The sequence below is a fragment of the Siphateles boraxobius genome, unplaced genomic scaffold (assembly GCF_051911475.1).
Source record: "Siphateles boraxobius isolate OS27281-9 unplaced genomic scaffold, OSU_SipBor_1 120, whole genome shotgun sequence".
NCBI lineage: Eukaryota > Metazoa > Chordata > Actinopteri > Cypriniformes > Leuciscidae > Siphateles > Siphateles boraxobius.
In genome coordinates, this window is record NW_027508723.1 from 2,942,910 (window position 1) to 2,960,545 (window position 17,636).

The 17,636-nt window shown below is 39.8% G+C and overlaps 1 protein-coding gene across 6 annotated transcripts in view; it reads left to right on the forward strand.

Moving 5' to 3' along the window:
• The window catches only part of mtmr4 (myotubularin related protein 4), a 94,813-nt gene that overhangs the window by 55,948 nt on the left and 21,229 nt on the right, over nt 1–17,636 (forward strand). For 3 of the 6 annotated variants that reach the window (XM_077222459.1, XM_077222462.1, XM_077222452.1), the window contains 7 exons: nt 1,708–1,824; nt 4,229–4,258; nt 5,113–5,195; nt 6,116–6,282; nt 9,052–9,148; nt 11,899–12,012; nt 14,204–14,385. In XM_077222459.1, coding sequence (XP_077078574.1) covers nt 1,708–1,824; nt 4,229–4,258; nt 5,113–5,195; nt 6,116–6,282; nt 9,052–9,148; nt 11,899–12,012; nt 14,204–14,385 — 790 coding nt within the window. The remainder of the gene's footprint in view (nt 1–1,707; nt 1,825–4,228; nt 4,259–5,112; nt 5,196–6,115; nt 6,283–9,051; nt 9,149–11,898; nt 12,013–14,203; nt 14,386–17,636) is intronic. The other 3 variants (XM_077222467.1, XM_077222468.1, XM_077222455.1) reach the window with 1 other exon arrangement.

The window sequence follows — 17,636 nt, forward strand, 5'->3', positions numbered from 1 at the left end:
GACGGGGTTGACGATGGCGGGGTTGACTATGACGGGGTTGACGATGACGGGGTTGACGATGACGGGGTTGACGATGACGGGGTTTGACGATGGCGGGGTTTGACGATGACGGGGTTGACGATGACGGGTTTGACGATGACGGGGTTTGACGATGACGGGGTTGACGATGACGGGGTTGACGATGACGGGGTTGACGATGACGGGGTTGACGATGGCGGGGTTGACGATGACGGGGTTGACGATGACGGGGTTGACGATGACGGGGTTGACGATGACGGGGTTGACGATGACGGGGTTTGACGATGGCGGGGTTTGACGATGACGGGGTTGACGATGACGGGTTTGACGATGACGGGGTTTGACGATGACGGGGTTGACGATGACGGGGTTGACGATGACGGGGTTGACGATGGCGGGGTTGACGATGGCGGGGTTGACGATGACGGGGTTGACGATGACGGGGTTGACGATGACGGGGTTGACTGACGGGGTTGACATTTTCCACCATTTTGTGCTTTAGCTCAAAATGCTAACCTCAAACCAGATACCACATGGCATGTCTAAAAACAGAATTTTATGGGTTTTTGCCATATCCACATTTTTTAAAAAGTGAATGAGAGATTCACTGCAATATCACAACAATAGATTTGACAAATAATTAATCTACTATTGGTGTATCCTAAACATTTTGTACAAATTAATGAGAGAAGAATAATGACTGACATCACTGCTTTCCAGAGTTTCCCACCAGAGGAAGTGACATCACTTGGTGCAAGTCACATGCTTTTTCTACAAATGCTTTGGAGGTTTTTTTTTGTTTTATAACAGAGGTAACAGAGTTGACCAGAACGTAGGGACAGACACCAAATCTTATTTTTTAATAATTAAATTACAAAAAATACAGAAAATATATATTCTATGCAATTGTTTATATAACTTAATAGAGTAAACACAAAAAAATATTTAAAAATTAGACTTAATGGTTTCATGATAATTAAAGTTGAATGTATGAATCAGGAGGCAGAGACAGTCAATAATAGGTGGAGTGGGAGTCATTAAGGTAATATTTCGCATATTTGTTCCCCCTAATTATACATAAAGCATTATTTTTAGTGATAGTGTAATAATATAATTTGTGTTATTATTCAAAACTGATTCAAAAAAGTTTTTTTTTTTTTAAATAAACGGTTTATCTGGCAGACTCAATGTACCCCCAATTCTAGAATGACTCATTTATATATGTATATGTGTGTCTGTGTATGTATGTATTCATTCTGTTTAGTGACAGAAATCGCACATGTGTAGACTTGTCTAATGCAGTAGATGCAGACCCTGAACACACCTTCAAAAAAAGCTGGAAAGACAAACGTTCCCTTGTTAACTGTTGTAAGAACCTCTTAAAACCAGCCTGAACCGCTCCAGTGTTTGGGGTTTGAAGGGTTTCAGTGTGCCAGGCTCAGTGCAGGGCTTTAACTGGGCAACTACACAAACCGCCGACACAGATGGCATTATGGGAAAGGAAAATTGGAAGCAGAGGTGATGTAAAGCTACAGAAAACGGCTTCAAACTCTAGAAGAGCTGAGAAAGCCACATTCTGAAGAGATGCAGATGTGTGGAATAAAAACAAAGTGATTTTGCTTTTAAAAAGATATTCATTTCTATGCCAGCTAATCAACCTTTCTCTCCTATAAATGTGTCCCGTTCCAGGTCCCGTTCCCTGTCCTACAGGGCGAGTGTGTGGAGTTTCTGGGCCGAGCGGACGATGCCATCATCGCCATCTCCAACTACAGACTTCACATCAAATTCAAAGACTCCATCATCAACGTAAGAGCACCGACAACACAAACGAGAGAGCGAGAGAGTCGCTCACTGATTTACACTTCAATCCTTTCACAGTCTGTCTGTGTTTGGCGTCGTCTCTCGTCCCAGTGAAAGAGGCACGGCTTGATCTCCGTGACCTTTGACCTGAGCTCATGTTGGCACACCAGACTCTTTTTCTCTTTCTCTTTCTTTCCACCCACAACCTCCCTCGACTTCAAGCAGGAAAACTGCCGCTGTTCCTTCATTAGTGTAGTTGAAGTTTACAACAGTGTTGAATGTGATTAGTGTAATCTCAATATAAAATACTTTCTCCTGCGTCAGTTTAATTGCCCTGTTCAGGAAAGCTGTTTTGAAGCCGTATTTTTTTTTTTGCGCTGTTAGCAGAGCAATTTATGACTGATTTAAAAAAAAAATTTTTTTTAATTGATACGATTAGATGATGGGTAAAAAATCTGTATATTATTAGTATTTATGTAAGTGTGTTTCTGTGTGTGTATGTATATATGTGTGTGTGTATATATATATATATAATATGTGTATGTATATATATATATATATATATATATATATATATATATATATATCAAAAATGTCATGTAATATTTAAATATGTAAATATAAATATTTTATACATATTATAATTTATTACCTTATTTAAAAACAAGTTCTATAAATAAATACTATACTATTTTATGTATAAAAATGTTCTGTTATTTAAAATATATACAGACCTCATTATCAAAATGCCATGCACTATTTAAATATATAAAATATAAATATATTCAGTTTTAAATATCTATCTTATATACCGTATGTGTGTTTATATACAGTGTATATATGTATTACACACACATAGAGAGAGAATGTTGTATTAGTTAAAATATATATAATTTAAGTATATAAATACAAAAATTGTATATATGTATAAACGCATACATGCATTCTATAATATAATTTTTGTAACATGAGTGTCGATGTGTTGCGAGAGATTGAGATGATTGGAGACCAGCTGTGTGTTCGAGGATCAGCAGTGATTGGTTGATGTGTGTCAGTGTAAACGCATCATCAGTGCAGAGAAAAGCCTCTTATCTCATACGTGTGTTCAACTATCTCTCTCTGTTTCTGTGTCGACTCTCTTCATGCCTGAAGGAGAGGGAGTTTTAGGGTGGACCTTTGACCTGTTTCTGTTCAGTTGTCTGTTCACTGACCGTCACTGGTGAACATGTGTTCATGATCAGCCAGATCAGAGGAAACCGATAAACTCGCTGATAATCGTGTTGCTCTGACATCTGAATGGCCAGCGGACATGTTTAAAGGGATGTTATATATTTCAACAGTGCTGATATTGTTAATAATCAAAGATTCATAAATACTAATTATATATAAATAATACTAAATTAACTCGGGTGTTCAATGCATGCCGCTTTATGATAGTATTCGTTCCTTTAAAGGTGCAGTGTGTGATTTTTTTTTTTAGCGGCATCTAGTGGTGAGGTTACAAATTGCACCCAACAGAAGTTACGGTGGCCGACAGGAAATGATGTTGTCATCTGAGACCGCAGAGAGTAGCCAGTTCCGCAATGAGCTTTCTTTACAAAGATAAACTCAGAAATTAGGTTTACTTAATTATTCAGTAAAACAATGTCATAGCGAATATTATTGTTATTTGTTCATGATTGTGTCAGTGTTTATTGGCTGACTTTAGCTAGCATCTTTGCACAAAGAACAACATAGTGACGAAATGCGTTTTGTCCCTTTAGGGCTACTGTAGAAACATGTCTGCGCATTTCAATGTAAGTGTGAATGTAGATAGAAATGCTCATTCTAAGGTAATAAAAACATAACGGTTCATTATGTAAGATCTTTATACACCACTGAAAACATAGTTATGGATATGATATTGCATTTTTGTCAACAGATCCTCCTAAATATTACACAATGCACCACATAGACGTCCGTGTTTTCTGAAAAATTAGTGATGAGACGAAATGTTGTCGTAATCTACATTATGCTAAAGGAAGGTTCCTTTAAGCTTGAGACTGAAATCCTTATGATGCTTCCCAGAATCCCTTGCACTTAAATCTCAGGGTCACGTGATGCTCTAAGACCTTTTTTATTTTAAACAATTCTTGATCTTTTTGCTCAGCTTCAGCAAAGATCTCTCTCTCTCTCTCTCTCTCTCTCTCTCTCTCTCTCTCTCTCTCTCTCTCTCTCTCTCTCTCTCTCTCTCTCTCTCTCTCTCTCTCTCTCTCTCTCTCTCTCTCTCTCTCTCTCTCTTTTCAAACCCTTCCATTTATATCCTCCTCTTTGTTTGCTCGTTTTGCTGAGTCACCTTTTCATCTCCCTCTTTTTTTTCCCACCCTCTCTTCCTCTTCCTGTCCTCCTCTTCCTCATCCCTGTGTTGTAGATGTATCCCGGTGTGGACAGTGAGATTTCTGTGAGTAATCTGCACCCCTCACCTCTGACCTCTGACCTCTTCATCCCTGCATTTCATGTCTTTGTTTCCCCTGTTAATGTTTGTTTTGATGTTTCTCACATTGATGCAGTCTGGATATTAGGATTCGAGCGAATATAATTTAGTAGCATATATAATTTAGAATTATATCGATGCTGGGCAACGATTAGTCGCATTCAAAATAAAAGTTTGTGTATACATAATATGTGTGTGTACTGTGTATAATAATTTTGTATATATAAATACACACATATGCATGTATATATTTAAGAAAAATGTGTTGTATATATATATATATATATATATATATATATATATAATTTATATTTATATAAAATATTAATTATGAATAACTATATATACATGCAAATATTTCTTAATTCTATACATGCATATGTGTGTATTTATATATATATATATATATATATATATATATATATATATATAAACAAAATAATTATACACAGTACACACATATTATGTAAACAAACTTTTATTTTGAATGCAATTAATCGTTGCCCAGCACTAAATTATATATATAATATGATATCATTATTAAGGCTTTTAAGTATTAATGCCTTTTATATCAGTACAGGCATTAATATCTTTCAGTATCGCTATTTAAGTCATTATTTATGACATCTTAAAAAGCTTACAATGTTACATGTTTTATTCTGCATCTGATGGGCAAGAGTTACATTTAAAACTGTTACATTGTTGCATGTGTTTGTAGTTTGATGCTCATGATTGGTTGATGCAGTCATGCGAGTAAGTCTTCTTCTCTCTGATTGGTTGATTGTGTGTGTGTGTGTGTGTGTGTGTGTGTGTGTGTGTAGGTTCCTCTGAGGCTTATTGAGGGCGTTGAGAGCAGAGACATGTTCCAGCTACACATCATCTGCAAAGACTCTAAAGTAGTGAGGTAATACACACACACACACACACACACACATACACATACGCGCACACACACGGTCTGACAGTCTTTGACTTCCTCCTGCTGTTCACTGCAGGTGTCATTGAACTAATCTGACCTTCATGCTTCCATCTCTCCTCTTATCACATTACCACATTTGTGCCATTTAGCTGAAGATTTTCTGTTGATTAGAATAGACCAGATTCCTCACATCAGACTGAAGAGGACCTACTCTTATCCACACACACACACACACACACACACACACACACACACACTCGCGCACACACACTCGCGCACACACACTCGCACACACACACACACGCACACACGCACACACACGCACTTGCTCTCACACACACATTCTCACTCACACACTCTCTCATTCATACACACAGACACACACACACACACACACGCACACACACACACACACACACACACACACACACACACACACACGCTCTCACACACACTCATACACTCTTTCTCACACACGCACAGTAAGCCCTTCTTTCTTTCATGGACCACAAAAGGAGAGTTGTTTAATAATGTCCTGCTCTTGCTCGTCCAGATGATGGCAGTGAATAGCGACCGACATCAAGCTTTTTAAACAGACGCAAAACTATCACAGAATTATCCCATGTGACACATACCGTATACTACAAGTGTTTGTGGAGGTTTACGATAATAGAGTTTGGTGAAAACCGAAATGTAATGTATTATCTACCAAAACCCTTCTGTGCTCGACTGCGTTCATTAGAGCCACAGGATCAGTAAATGATGATTCGATTTTCATTTCACTCAACTAGTGTTAACAAATTAGGCTTTATTGGGAAGTCTTAGTGTCCCTCTCAGCTTTCAGTGTTCTGCACACGTGCGTGTCTGTGGGAGGAATCCGCTGTAATCCGTGTTCTGTGTGTCAGGTGTCACTTCTCGACGTTCAAGCAGTGTGAGGAGTGGCTGAAGCGCCTGACCCGAGCGATCACACACCCGGCCCGTGTGGAGGAGCTGTTCGCGCTGGCGTATCACGCCTGGTGTTTAGGAGGAAACACAGATGATGAAGACCAACACCTGCACCTGTGCAGACCAGGTACATACACCTGTGATATCCTAGTGTCAGACCACGTACACACACCTGAGATGTCCTAGTGTCAGACCAGGTACACACACCTGTGATGTCCTAGTGTCAGACCAGGTACACACACCTGTGATATCCTAGTGTCAGACCACGTACAGACACCTGTGATGTCCTAGTGTCAGACCAGGTACACACACCTGTGATATCCTAGTGTCAGACCACGTACACACACCTGTGATGTCCTAGTGTCAGACCAGGTACACACACCTGTGATATCCTAGTGTGAGACCACGTACACACACCTGAGATGTCCTAGTGTCAGACCAGGTACACACACCTGTGATATCCTAGTGTCAGACCACGTACATACACCTGTGATATCCTAGTGTCAGACCACGTATACACACCTGAGATGTCCTAGTGTCAGACCAGGTACACACACCTGTGATGTCCTAGTGTCAGACCAGGTACACACCCCTGTGATATCCTAGTGTCAGACCAGGTACACACACCTGTCATATCCTAGTGTCAGACCAGGTACACACACCTGTGATATCCTAGTGTCAGACCACGTACACACACCTGAGATGTCCTAGTGTCAGACCAGGTACACACACCTGAGATGTCCTAGTGTCAGACCAGGTACACACACCTGTGATGTCCTAGTGTCAGACCAGGTACACACCCCTGTGATATCCTAGTGTCAGACCAGGTACACACACCTGTCATATCCTAGTGTCAGACCAGGTACACACACCTGTGATATCCTAGTGTCAGACCACGTACACACACCTGAGATGTCCTAGTGTCAGACCAGGTACACACACCTGTGATGTCCTAGTGTCAGACCAGGTACACACACCTGTGATATCCTAGTGTCAGACCAGGTACACACACCTGTGATTATCCTAGTGTCAGACCAGGTACACACACCTGTGATGTCCTAGTGTCTGACCAGGTACACACACCTGTCATATCCTAGTGTCAGACCAGGTACACACACCTGTCATATCCTAGTGTCAGACCACGTACACACACCTGAGATGTCCTAGTGTCAGACCAGGTACACACACCTGTGATATCCTAGTGTCAGACCACGTACATACACCTGTGATATCCTAGTGTCAGACCACGTACACACACCTGAGATGTCCTAGTGTCAGACCAGGTACACACACCTGTGATGTCCTAGTGTCAGACCAGGTACACACCCCTGTGATATCCTAGTGTCAGACCAGGTACACACACCTGTCATATCCTAGTGTCAGACCAGGTACACACACCTGTGATATCCTAGTGTCAGACCACGTGCACACACCTGAGATGTCCTAGTGTCAGACCAGGTACACACACCTGTGATGTCCTAGTGTCAGACCAGGTACACACACCTGTGATATCCTAGTGTCAGACCAGGTACACACACCTGTGATATCCTAGTGTCAGACCAGGTACACACACCTGTGATGTCCTAGTGTCAGACCAGGTACACACCCCTGTGATATCCTAGTGTCAGACCAGGTACACACACCTGTGATATCCTAGTGTCAGACCAGGTACACACACCTGTGATATCCTAGTGTCAGACCAGGTACACACCCCTGTGATATCCTAGTGTCAGACCAGGTACACACACCTGTCATATCCCAGTGTCAGACCAGGTACACACACCTGTGATGTCCTAGTGTCAGACCTGGTACACACACCTGTGATGTCCTAGTGTCAGACCAGGTACACACACCTGAGATGTCCTAGTGTCAGACCAGGTACACACACCTGTCATATCCTAGTGTCAGACCAGGTACACACACCTGTCATATCCTAGTGTCAGACCAGGTACACACACCTGTCATATCCTAGTGTCAGACCAGGTACACACACCTGTGATGTCCTAGTGTCAGACCTGGTACACACACCTGTGATGTCCTAGTGTCAGACCAGGTACACACACCTGAGATGTCCTAGTGTCAGACCAGGTACACACACCTGTGATGTCCTAGTGTCAGACCAGGTACACACACCTGTGATGTTCTAGTGTCAGACCAGGTACACACACCTGTGATGTCCTAGTGTCAGACCAGGTACACACACCTGTGATTATCCTAGTGTCTGACCAGGTACACACACCTGTGATGTCCTAGTGTCTGATCAGGTACACACACCTGTCATATCCTAGTGTCAGACCAGGTACACACACCTGTCATATCCTAGTGTCAGACCAGGTACACACACCTGTGATGTCCTAGTGTCAGACCTGGTACACACACCTGTGATGTCCTAGTGTCAGACCAGGTACACACACCTGTGATGTTCTAGTGTCAGACCAGGTACACACACCTGTGATATCCTAGTGTCAGACCAGGTACACACACCTGTGATTATCCTAGTGTCTGACCAGGTACACACACCTGTGATGTCCTAGTGTCTGATCAGGTACACACACCTGTCATATCCTAGTGTCAGACCAGGTACACACACCTGTCATATCCTAGTGTCAGACCAGGTACACACACCTGTGATATCCTAGTGTCAGACCAGGTACACACACCTGTGATGTCCTAGTGTCAGACCAGGTACACACACCTGTGATGTCCTAGTGTCAGACCAGGTACACACACCTGTGATGTCCTAGTGTCAGAGAGATACTGGTACAGGTTTTAGTTAACTATAATAACCCTGACCCAGGCGGTATTGAACACACATCCTCATTTCTAGATACTTTATAAAATGCCATGTAATCCAGACCTGCATATCATTGAGAAATGTTGTGTTTGTTTCTCTCAGGTGATCATGTGCGGCACAGGATGGAGGTGGAGGTGAAGCGGATGGGCTTCGACATGCAAAACGCCTGGAGAGTGTCTGATATCAACAGCAACTACAAGTAAGATTGATAACCTTTATGACCAAAATACTATAAACTGTAAATATGTTTTTGTATTACTGCGTTTTGTGGATATGTTTACTAGGGGTGTAACGATACCCTCATGTCACGATACGATACTTAACTTACGATACAATATTATTGCGATACTCCAAGACAAATGATAAAAGGTTTACAGAAAATTAATTGTTGATTAAAATGCTAAATTTGATATTACATTGTGGTTGTAAATGAACAGGTTTGGACTTGGTGCTGGAAACCCAAACACAGGACAGTAGAGACACCAGAATAACAATATTCATGATTCTGAAGCTGAAAACAGAATTATTTTAGACGAATATGCTTGATCTGTCACTGACTAGATCTGTTTAAAATAATGTATGCCACTTTTACATAACTATTCCCCCATTGCATTATTATACATTATATTCAACATTATATATAGTAGTTTAATGTAGTACTGACACTAAAACTTTGAAAACTTTTTGGGTGAACTATACACAATATATTGCAATACAAAAATGCAACAATATGTATCATTGACGGTGACAATATGTATTGTAACACAATATATTGTTACACCCCTAATATCTACACAAACGATATAGCAAAAAAAGTCTTTATATCATCACCACAATGTGTTTCTGAACTCCTGAAATGCCTCCATTGTAGTCTTGAGTTTCTTCCAGGAAAAAACACGTCACAATATTCCTCATTTAAATTATTAATGCACAGAATAAAGGGGCGGGGCCTGGTTGAGTTAGTTAGTAGTGTGTTAAACTGCCGATTATGGTGAGAGGCGGGACATTTCCCAAACACACTCAAAGCGCTCGACCAATCACAACACACTGATCCAGCCGGCCAATCAGAGCACAGTGTGCTTTTCAGAACGAGGAGCTTCATAGAGACAGGAAGTAAACAGAGCGTTCCTGAGATTGGGACGAGAGGAGCCGCAACAATGGAGAATATGAGGAAATAATAAACATCCAGTCAGGAAAACCTGCTCTTATAGACCCCAAAAACATCATCATCATTTGGAAAATTGACATAATACGGCCTCTTTAAATTGTCCTTGATAAGTGAAACCTGTTAAACAGATTTCAGATATTTTCCTATATATAACCATATAGTGTTTTGCTGTAAGTGTAGGCGGTGTGAGAAGTGCTGTAGAGATGGATAATTAAAGCGAGCCTGAACCTGCTGCGCCACATGAGTCACGTCAGACACACTCGAGTGTGTGTGTGTTTGTGTGTGTGTGTTTGTGTGTGTGTGTGTGTGTGTGTGTGTGTGTGTGTGTGTGTGTAAGGTCGGTCATCGAGGACATCAGGAAATAATTGGACAGATTTTTGTCATTTGAGGGTGAGATACACAGTGGGAAAGAGACAGAGATGAAATGAGTGTTTGTGTGTGATTTGATATGAACATCAGAATAAGAGAAAATGACTTTAATCCTCATGTGTGATGATACATTTGATGTTCAAATACTTTCATGTACGGCAGTTTAACGCACTTCATGGTCAAAAGGTATTAAGTTTGTTGAATGAATATAAACTGATAGGACAGAAATCAGAATTGTCTCAAAATACTGTGCATTTGGTCTTGCTGCTGTCAGTTATGATGTTAATATTGTTCAAACAACGGCATTAGAGAAAATCACTCACTTGAATAATTAAAATCATAAGCAATGCTTAGTTAAATACTTTAAAGCTACATGACATTGTTTTAATTTAACTTTGTAATACATAGATACACGTCAAGTCAATTTTATTTGTATAGCTCTTTTCACAATACACAATGTTTTAAAACAGCTTTACAAAAAATCATGTTTAATATCTGGGTTTGTAAACATGGTAAAATATGGAGAATTACTCGTATGTAATACCAATACAAAACAATAATGTTATTGTATTGTTTATTTATTTAATAAATAATATAAAGCATGTTTTATTGAAATGCTCCTTTTAAATTGTGTTAGGCAATGATTTTATTCAGAAATGTAATGGAATTTTTTTTTAAATTGTTTTTTTTAAGTCCGATGTCACTGAAATAACAAATACATTTGCAGCTGTCGCTAATATAATAAAATAATTTTGACTGTATTTGTTGTAAGAAATATGTTAAATTATTGTATATAATTGTCTTTATTTCTTGACATTTTTATTGTTGTTACGGTTATAAATAGGGATTCATTGAAATTTTGGCTGTCGAAAATGCAATTTTTGGCCGATAATTTTCTATTTTTGTCCGAAAGAAAAGAAAAAGCCGAAAACATGCCATCCTGCCCCGTCCCTTAAATATTAAATTGATATTTAATATAATTTTAATATAGGCCTATTTTCTGTCCAATTTTTGTGTTACTTTAAACAAAGGTGTGGTTATTTTATTGGCTTGTATTTTTATTTATTTATTCAGATTCAGTAAAATAATTGAATTTAGCTAAAGTCTAATAATAATACAATTATACAAAAAACGAATATAAAATAAGAAATGAATGAATCTTTTTTTTTTTAAGTCATTTTCGTTGCATCCAGAATTTTCTGTTTCGGCCCAAAATTTTAATTTCGGTGCATCCCTAGTTAGGATAATTTCTACTACTCTGTTTGCCATGATAATAGCCTTTGCTGCTGATATAGTGTGAAATATTATAAAAATAAATTAGTTTTTGCTGTGTAATTGAAATTGGTTCTGACTGTTGGTTGTGTTCATGTCTGTCATTTTCAGTGTCAAACTCTCGTCGTTCTGTCTTGTAGGTTGTGTTCGAGTTACCCTCAGAAACTGCTGGTGCCTGTCTGGATCACAGATAAAGAGCTGGAGAGCGTGGCCTCCTTCAGGTCCTGGAAGAGGATTCCTGTGGTGGTTTACAGGTGAGAGAAGCAGCTCGTCCATGTCCACTCCTCTCAGTCATTTCAGTCTTTATCCAGCCCTTTTCCTTCTGTCAAATTAAAGCAGTAGTTCACTTTGAAATGAAAATTAGCCCATGATTTACTCACCCTCAAGTGGTGTATATGACTGGCTTCTTTCAGACAAATACAATCAGAGTTATATTAATAAACACCCTGACGTTTCCGAGCTTTATAATCGCAGTGGATTGCAACCATCAGATTGAAGCTCAAAAAAGTGCATCTATCCATCATAAACGAACTCCACACGGCTCCGGGGGTTAATAAAGGACTTCTGAAGCGAAGTGATGCGTTTGTGTAAGAAAAATATTCATTTAAAACTAGGGCTGTCAGTTAAACGCGTTATTAACGGCGTTAACGCAAAACCATTTTAACGCGATTAATTTTTTTATCGCGAGATTAACAGTCTTTTTGGTCTAGCAAACTTTGTAGTTTTTTTTCACATGCTTTTGTAACAGGACGCGGCATGCGCGGCGCTGCGCTATGAAACCCATTCATTTCAAGGGCTTGCGCCGTGCGAGGACGTTTTGTTGCTTCGTCGACCAAAGCGCAAGTGGATCTAGCTAGACCGGAAACAAAACAACAGGCACGCGCACACACACTTGTTTGGGCTTGCGAGCCGGCCAAATTGGTTAACGTTACGTTTTGAGTGGATGGCGAGCGCGAGACGCCGAAATGGATGCCAATAAGATTCTGAATGGAAAGTTTACTTTTAAAAAGTTGGCAAATGGTTCCATTGACTAGACCAAAGTGATCTGTGTGTTTTGTCGTTATGAACTGAGCTATCATCATCGCAGCACGTCCAGTCTGAAGTACCACTTGATGATGGCCAAGCAAGCACACACACACAGCTGATGCGAATTCTCCGCCCCCTCGTCAATATCAGTACCTCGTCAGTATTTCTTTCACCCTTTTATTGATGGACAGTGCTACATTGTGTTACAAAGAAATTATTTGCTCCAAGTGAGAATGTTATTGTGAAATTGAACACAGTATTGCCTATGTTGTTTTCAATAAAAAAAATGTGCACAAAGCAAGCAATCCACTTTTTTCATGTTGATAAGAGCATTAAAATGAGAAAAAATAATGAACAAAAAGAAATCAAGAGACATTTAGAATAGATAAAAATGTGCGATTAATCACGAGTTAACTATGACATTAATGCGATTAATCGCGATTAAATATTTTAATCGTTTGACAGCACTATTTAAAACGTATGCGAGTAATGCGACGTACTGCTGATATATGCGCTACGCCATGACGCACTACGCTACTTCTGACGTCACAAGTTGCGCTTCAGGCGTAAGTGGAATTCGAAAGCTGGAATTTTACTTTGTAACGTGTTAAATATGAATTTATTTCGTACACAAACTCATCGCTTTGCTTTAGAAGGCCTTTATAGACCTTTCCCACAATAACTGGATTTAGCCACAGATTTCGCTTGCGCTTCGCAGTTTTTCGTTGCTGTTTTGAGACAAACCTCTCGTGGGGGTGGGGCTTAACAGTGATCTACTCTGATTGGATAGTGAGCTTTTGACGGACAGGTGCTCTCTGACCTGGAAGCACAGACGTCACTCAGTGGCGCGCATATTGGAAAGCTCTCGCGGTGATTGGGATCAATCGGGTTAGCCAATTATTTAATCAGGATGGTTACTTATTTACTCCCCTTCAGGGCAGTAGATCACTGTTAAGCCCCTCCCCCACGAGAGGTTTGTCCCAAAACAGCAAACGAAAAACTGCGAAGCGTAACCGAAATCTGTGGCAATGCATGCAGAATCCACGATTTGCAATAACGAATCTTAGAAAAACATTAACAAAAAAATGAAGCATATTTGAAGAGCCTGTTAAATTTGTGCGACTGAGTTCATTTTTTTTTTTCATTGTGTTTTTCTTCTTTTGTAATGACATAGTTTCTAAAAAAGTTACGTTCAGTTTTATAAAGTTACGTAAATTTTTTTATAAACAAATATAATTTCATATTTTTTGAGCTTCAATATGATGGTTGCAACCCACTGCCATTTAAAAAGCTTGCACGAGTCAGGATGTTCTTTAATACACCTCTGATTGTAGAAGTCACTTGACTTCAGGGTGAGTAAATCATGGGCTAATTTAAATTTTTGGGTGAACTATCCCTTTGATTGGGTCTGTCCGTCAGGCACCAGCGTAACGGGGCGGTCATCGCTCGCTGCAGTCAGCCGGAGATCAGCTGGTGGGGTTGGAGGAACACTGAGGACGAGTATCTGGTGACGTCGATAGCGAAGGCCTGTCAGCTGGACGCCGGGCCACAGATCTGCAGGACCAGAGGAGACGGACCCGACTCCTGCGACAGTGACTTCGGTGAGACGCTGACAACACACGGACCGTTTGTTAACTTTACAGGAGGTTTTTCCCATGTTCTCTTTAACACTAGAAGTTCCAGAATTACATAACTAAATTTTGACTGCTAGATTCTAAACTCTATAGACCTTTCCCAGACACCAACATACTGTCCGCCCAGATCCGGACCACATCTGATACTCGTTGAACCCACATGTACCAGATGTGGCCCGGATCTGGGCCGACACTATGTTGCTGTCTAGGTATGCGCCAGAGAAACGAGGGCGCGGCCATCTTTATAATACTGTCTTTGAACTTCCGTTTTTGCGGTCGCTCTGTATATTTCTATGGCATTGCTGTCCAGGACTAATTAGCTTTTGGAGTGGATTTACTTAATGTTAACGAAAGTTATCAGATGTCTTAACAAATGTCATTAGACAGGGAAGATTTTAAAACGAGCCGTTCATTTATAAATACGCAAGATCGCTGTGAAAATACAGAGCGGTAGACAAAAGACAACGAGCGCAGCGCTGAAAAGGGGCGGGGCTACATAAGCTCTAGATCTTTAATGATAAATACCCAATTGAGAGATTAATGCATTTATTGTATTAGGATATCTTTTAAAAACAAAACAACTCAAACTGTTCATTTAAACAAGTTTAATTATACATTTATAGATAATAATATCATTAGTACCCTACCGTAATTATCGCATATATTGTGGGAGAAAGGAGGAATAGGAAGCTGTTCCTTTCATGTTGTAAGGACGTGATAGTGTAGTTCGAGCGGGAGGGAATTATGGGTAGTGTAGTCCAAAACACGCATGGTCGCGTGTGCAGCGCTGAATAGAGTGGAGATATAGCTATGTTTCCTTATTTTCTTGATATATTCATTGGAAATGAACCGAGTAGTCATGTGGATGCATGCCGAAGAGATCAATAAAGCCGTATTCTCAGGACACTTCGTCTAACTCATCTTTGCACGGACTTGAGTAACTAGTGAACCGTTACGCACACACATACGGCTGCTAGAGAAAAGGTAGCCTGACACATAGTCACAACAGATAGACTATATTTTCATATCCATTCAACATAACTCAGATCAAGATAATAACAACTAAAAGTATCTCATTTAGATATTCTGTTGACAGTGAGAGAAACAAAGGTCAACCGCAGGAAATGTAACAAAAAATACCGCGAAATTCAGTGCGGTCAATATGACTGTCTATGGCCGAAATAGGTAAATTTGTTCATTTGTTTTTTTGCCTTGTGTGTAATTTATATGAAAAACATTTTAAATGAAAATAGACACTTTTAGGAGAAGTCAGGTACCAGCAGGATTTTATTTATTTTTTCAACAAAGTTATTGCAGATATAAAATTCAAAACGGTCAATATGACCGTCATGGCCGTTCTAGTGTTAATGCAGTTTGTAATACAGCAGTTTGTGAATGTAAAAGCTCTACAAAGTTTCAAAGAACAAACGATAAATCAAGTTAATGTCTCTCAAACTGAACTGCTAAAACGAGTCCAGTCTTATTTCCTGCATGTAACAAATTTGCATAATGCCAGCCTGTGGTTTTCATTGGCTGAACAGCATCTCTGTGCCCCGCCCTCAAACACTAGTTGTATCTGAGACTTCCAAATAATCGTCTTTTAGACCAATGAATCCTTTCTCTGTCAGATAATTACTGTATATATTTTGGGAGGGGATGTCATTAGTAATTAGTTTCTGTCTTAAAATGCGTTCTCACCCTCGTTCTTTCCCACAAATGAAGAGCGTAAACGCGTCTAGAGACAATTATGATGTTGGACTGCAGATGAACTGCTCGAGCCAAACTGATTGCTAAGAATCATGGGTTTTGCCATGGGAAAACTTTTCAATTACGGACGTTTCCTCTCTTACACTGCCAATGTGTGCTGGGAATGAGACGGGCAGAGGTGCCACGGACTCGACTGCAGAACCGCCTGGAAATGAGTTTGCAGGCTGTTGTCTGAGAGGGCATTTGGCAGGAGTTTTTTTGCGCAGCTGAAGAGTTAACGCTCTAATTACAGTCGTGACCGCACCATCTAATGAGTCGAGACCCGATGCCAACATCCTCACAATCAGACGCTTCGCGAACTGATGAAGCGCTCTGCAGAAATGCGTTAGAGAATGTCAGGTTGGTTTTAATGCAGATTTTGCATTTTTTTTCTCCATTGTCTCACAACGGCAAGATCAGAGATTGTTTCTGTTTCACAATCTCCCAAATGGCCATGGTGTAATTGAAGTGTTGTGATAATTCACTTTTCTAGAAGACTTAACTTAAACTTAAAAACTGACCTTAAATCTGCCAACTTTACATTTCAACTTATTGTTTTGATTCCCTCGTCACCCTTTTCCCTTCTAAAAGTGTCTTAGAAGTGTAAAATCTTTGATTTGTAAGCATGAATGAGTGTCCTGCTACATGGAGACGGGACACACATTTTGGGGTTGCTTTTTATTTTACAGTACTTGCACTTACCTAAGAAAGTACTGGGTAATATAAGGTGACAATATGGGTTAAGGTTAGGTTCGGGGGTAGGTTCAGGGTCACTACCTAGTTATTACCCATGTATGTATGTACAGTATGTACAGTATGTATGTACATGGGGAACAGGAGTGTAAAATAAAGCGCTACCCATTTTGGACCATGTTTTTGTAAGGCTGGCAGAAGTGCATGACACAACAAAAAATTCAAAAAGCAAATATAGGTTAACAACACCGCAGAATCAGGCCACAACACAATGGAAACTCTCGTTCTTTTCTTGGCCACTGTAGAGATTGCATTAAAGCTATTACTAGAGGTAATGGTTTAACGAAATCCACATTTTTTATTTTATTTATTTATTTTTTACTGTAGTACCAAACTTTTTTATAACCCCTTCAATGGCATTTATTGGTTTTGAAATTATTTATATATTTTATTTATATAGCTATGTGAATTTTAAAGTGTTTTTTTTTTAAAGATTGGTGCACTAAAAGCTGTTTAAAATGATAATTTTGGTAGACCATTATTACCTATAGCACAAAGCACAAATTTGAGCTTTAAAAGCATCGTTTACGTGCTCGGGAATGCCAATAATATGTGCAAAGTTAAAAAGCATTGGTATGTTAAAAAATGAGGATTTCTTTAGTCCATTGCAACTAGTAAGAAGCCTGCATGTTAACTTTAACACACTGCACAGTGAAATGGGCTGATTGACTGTATTGGCCCATATGGGAAATTCAAGGGTTCATAAATATATTTTGTTA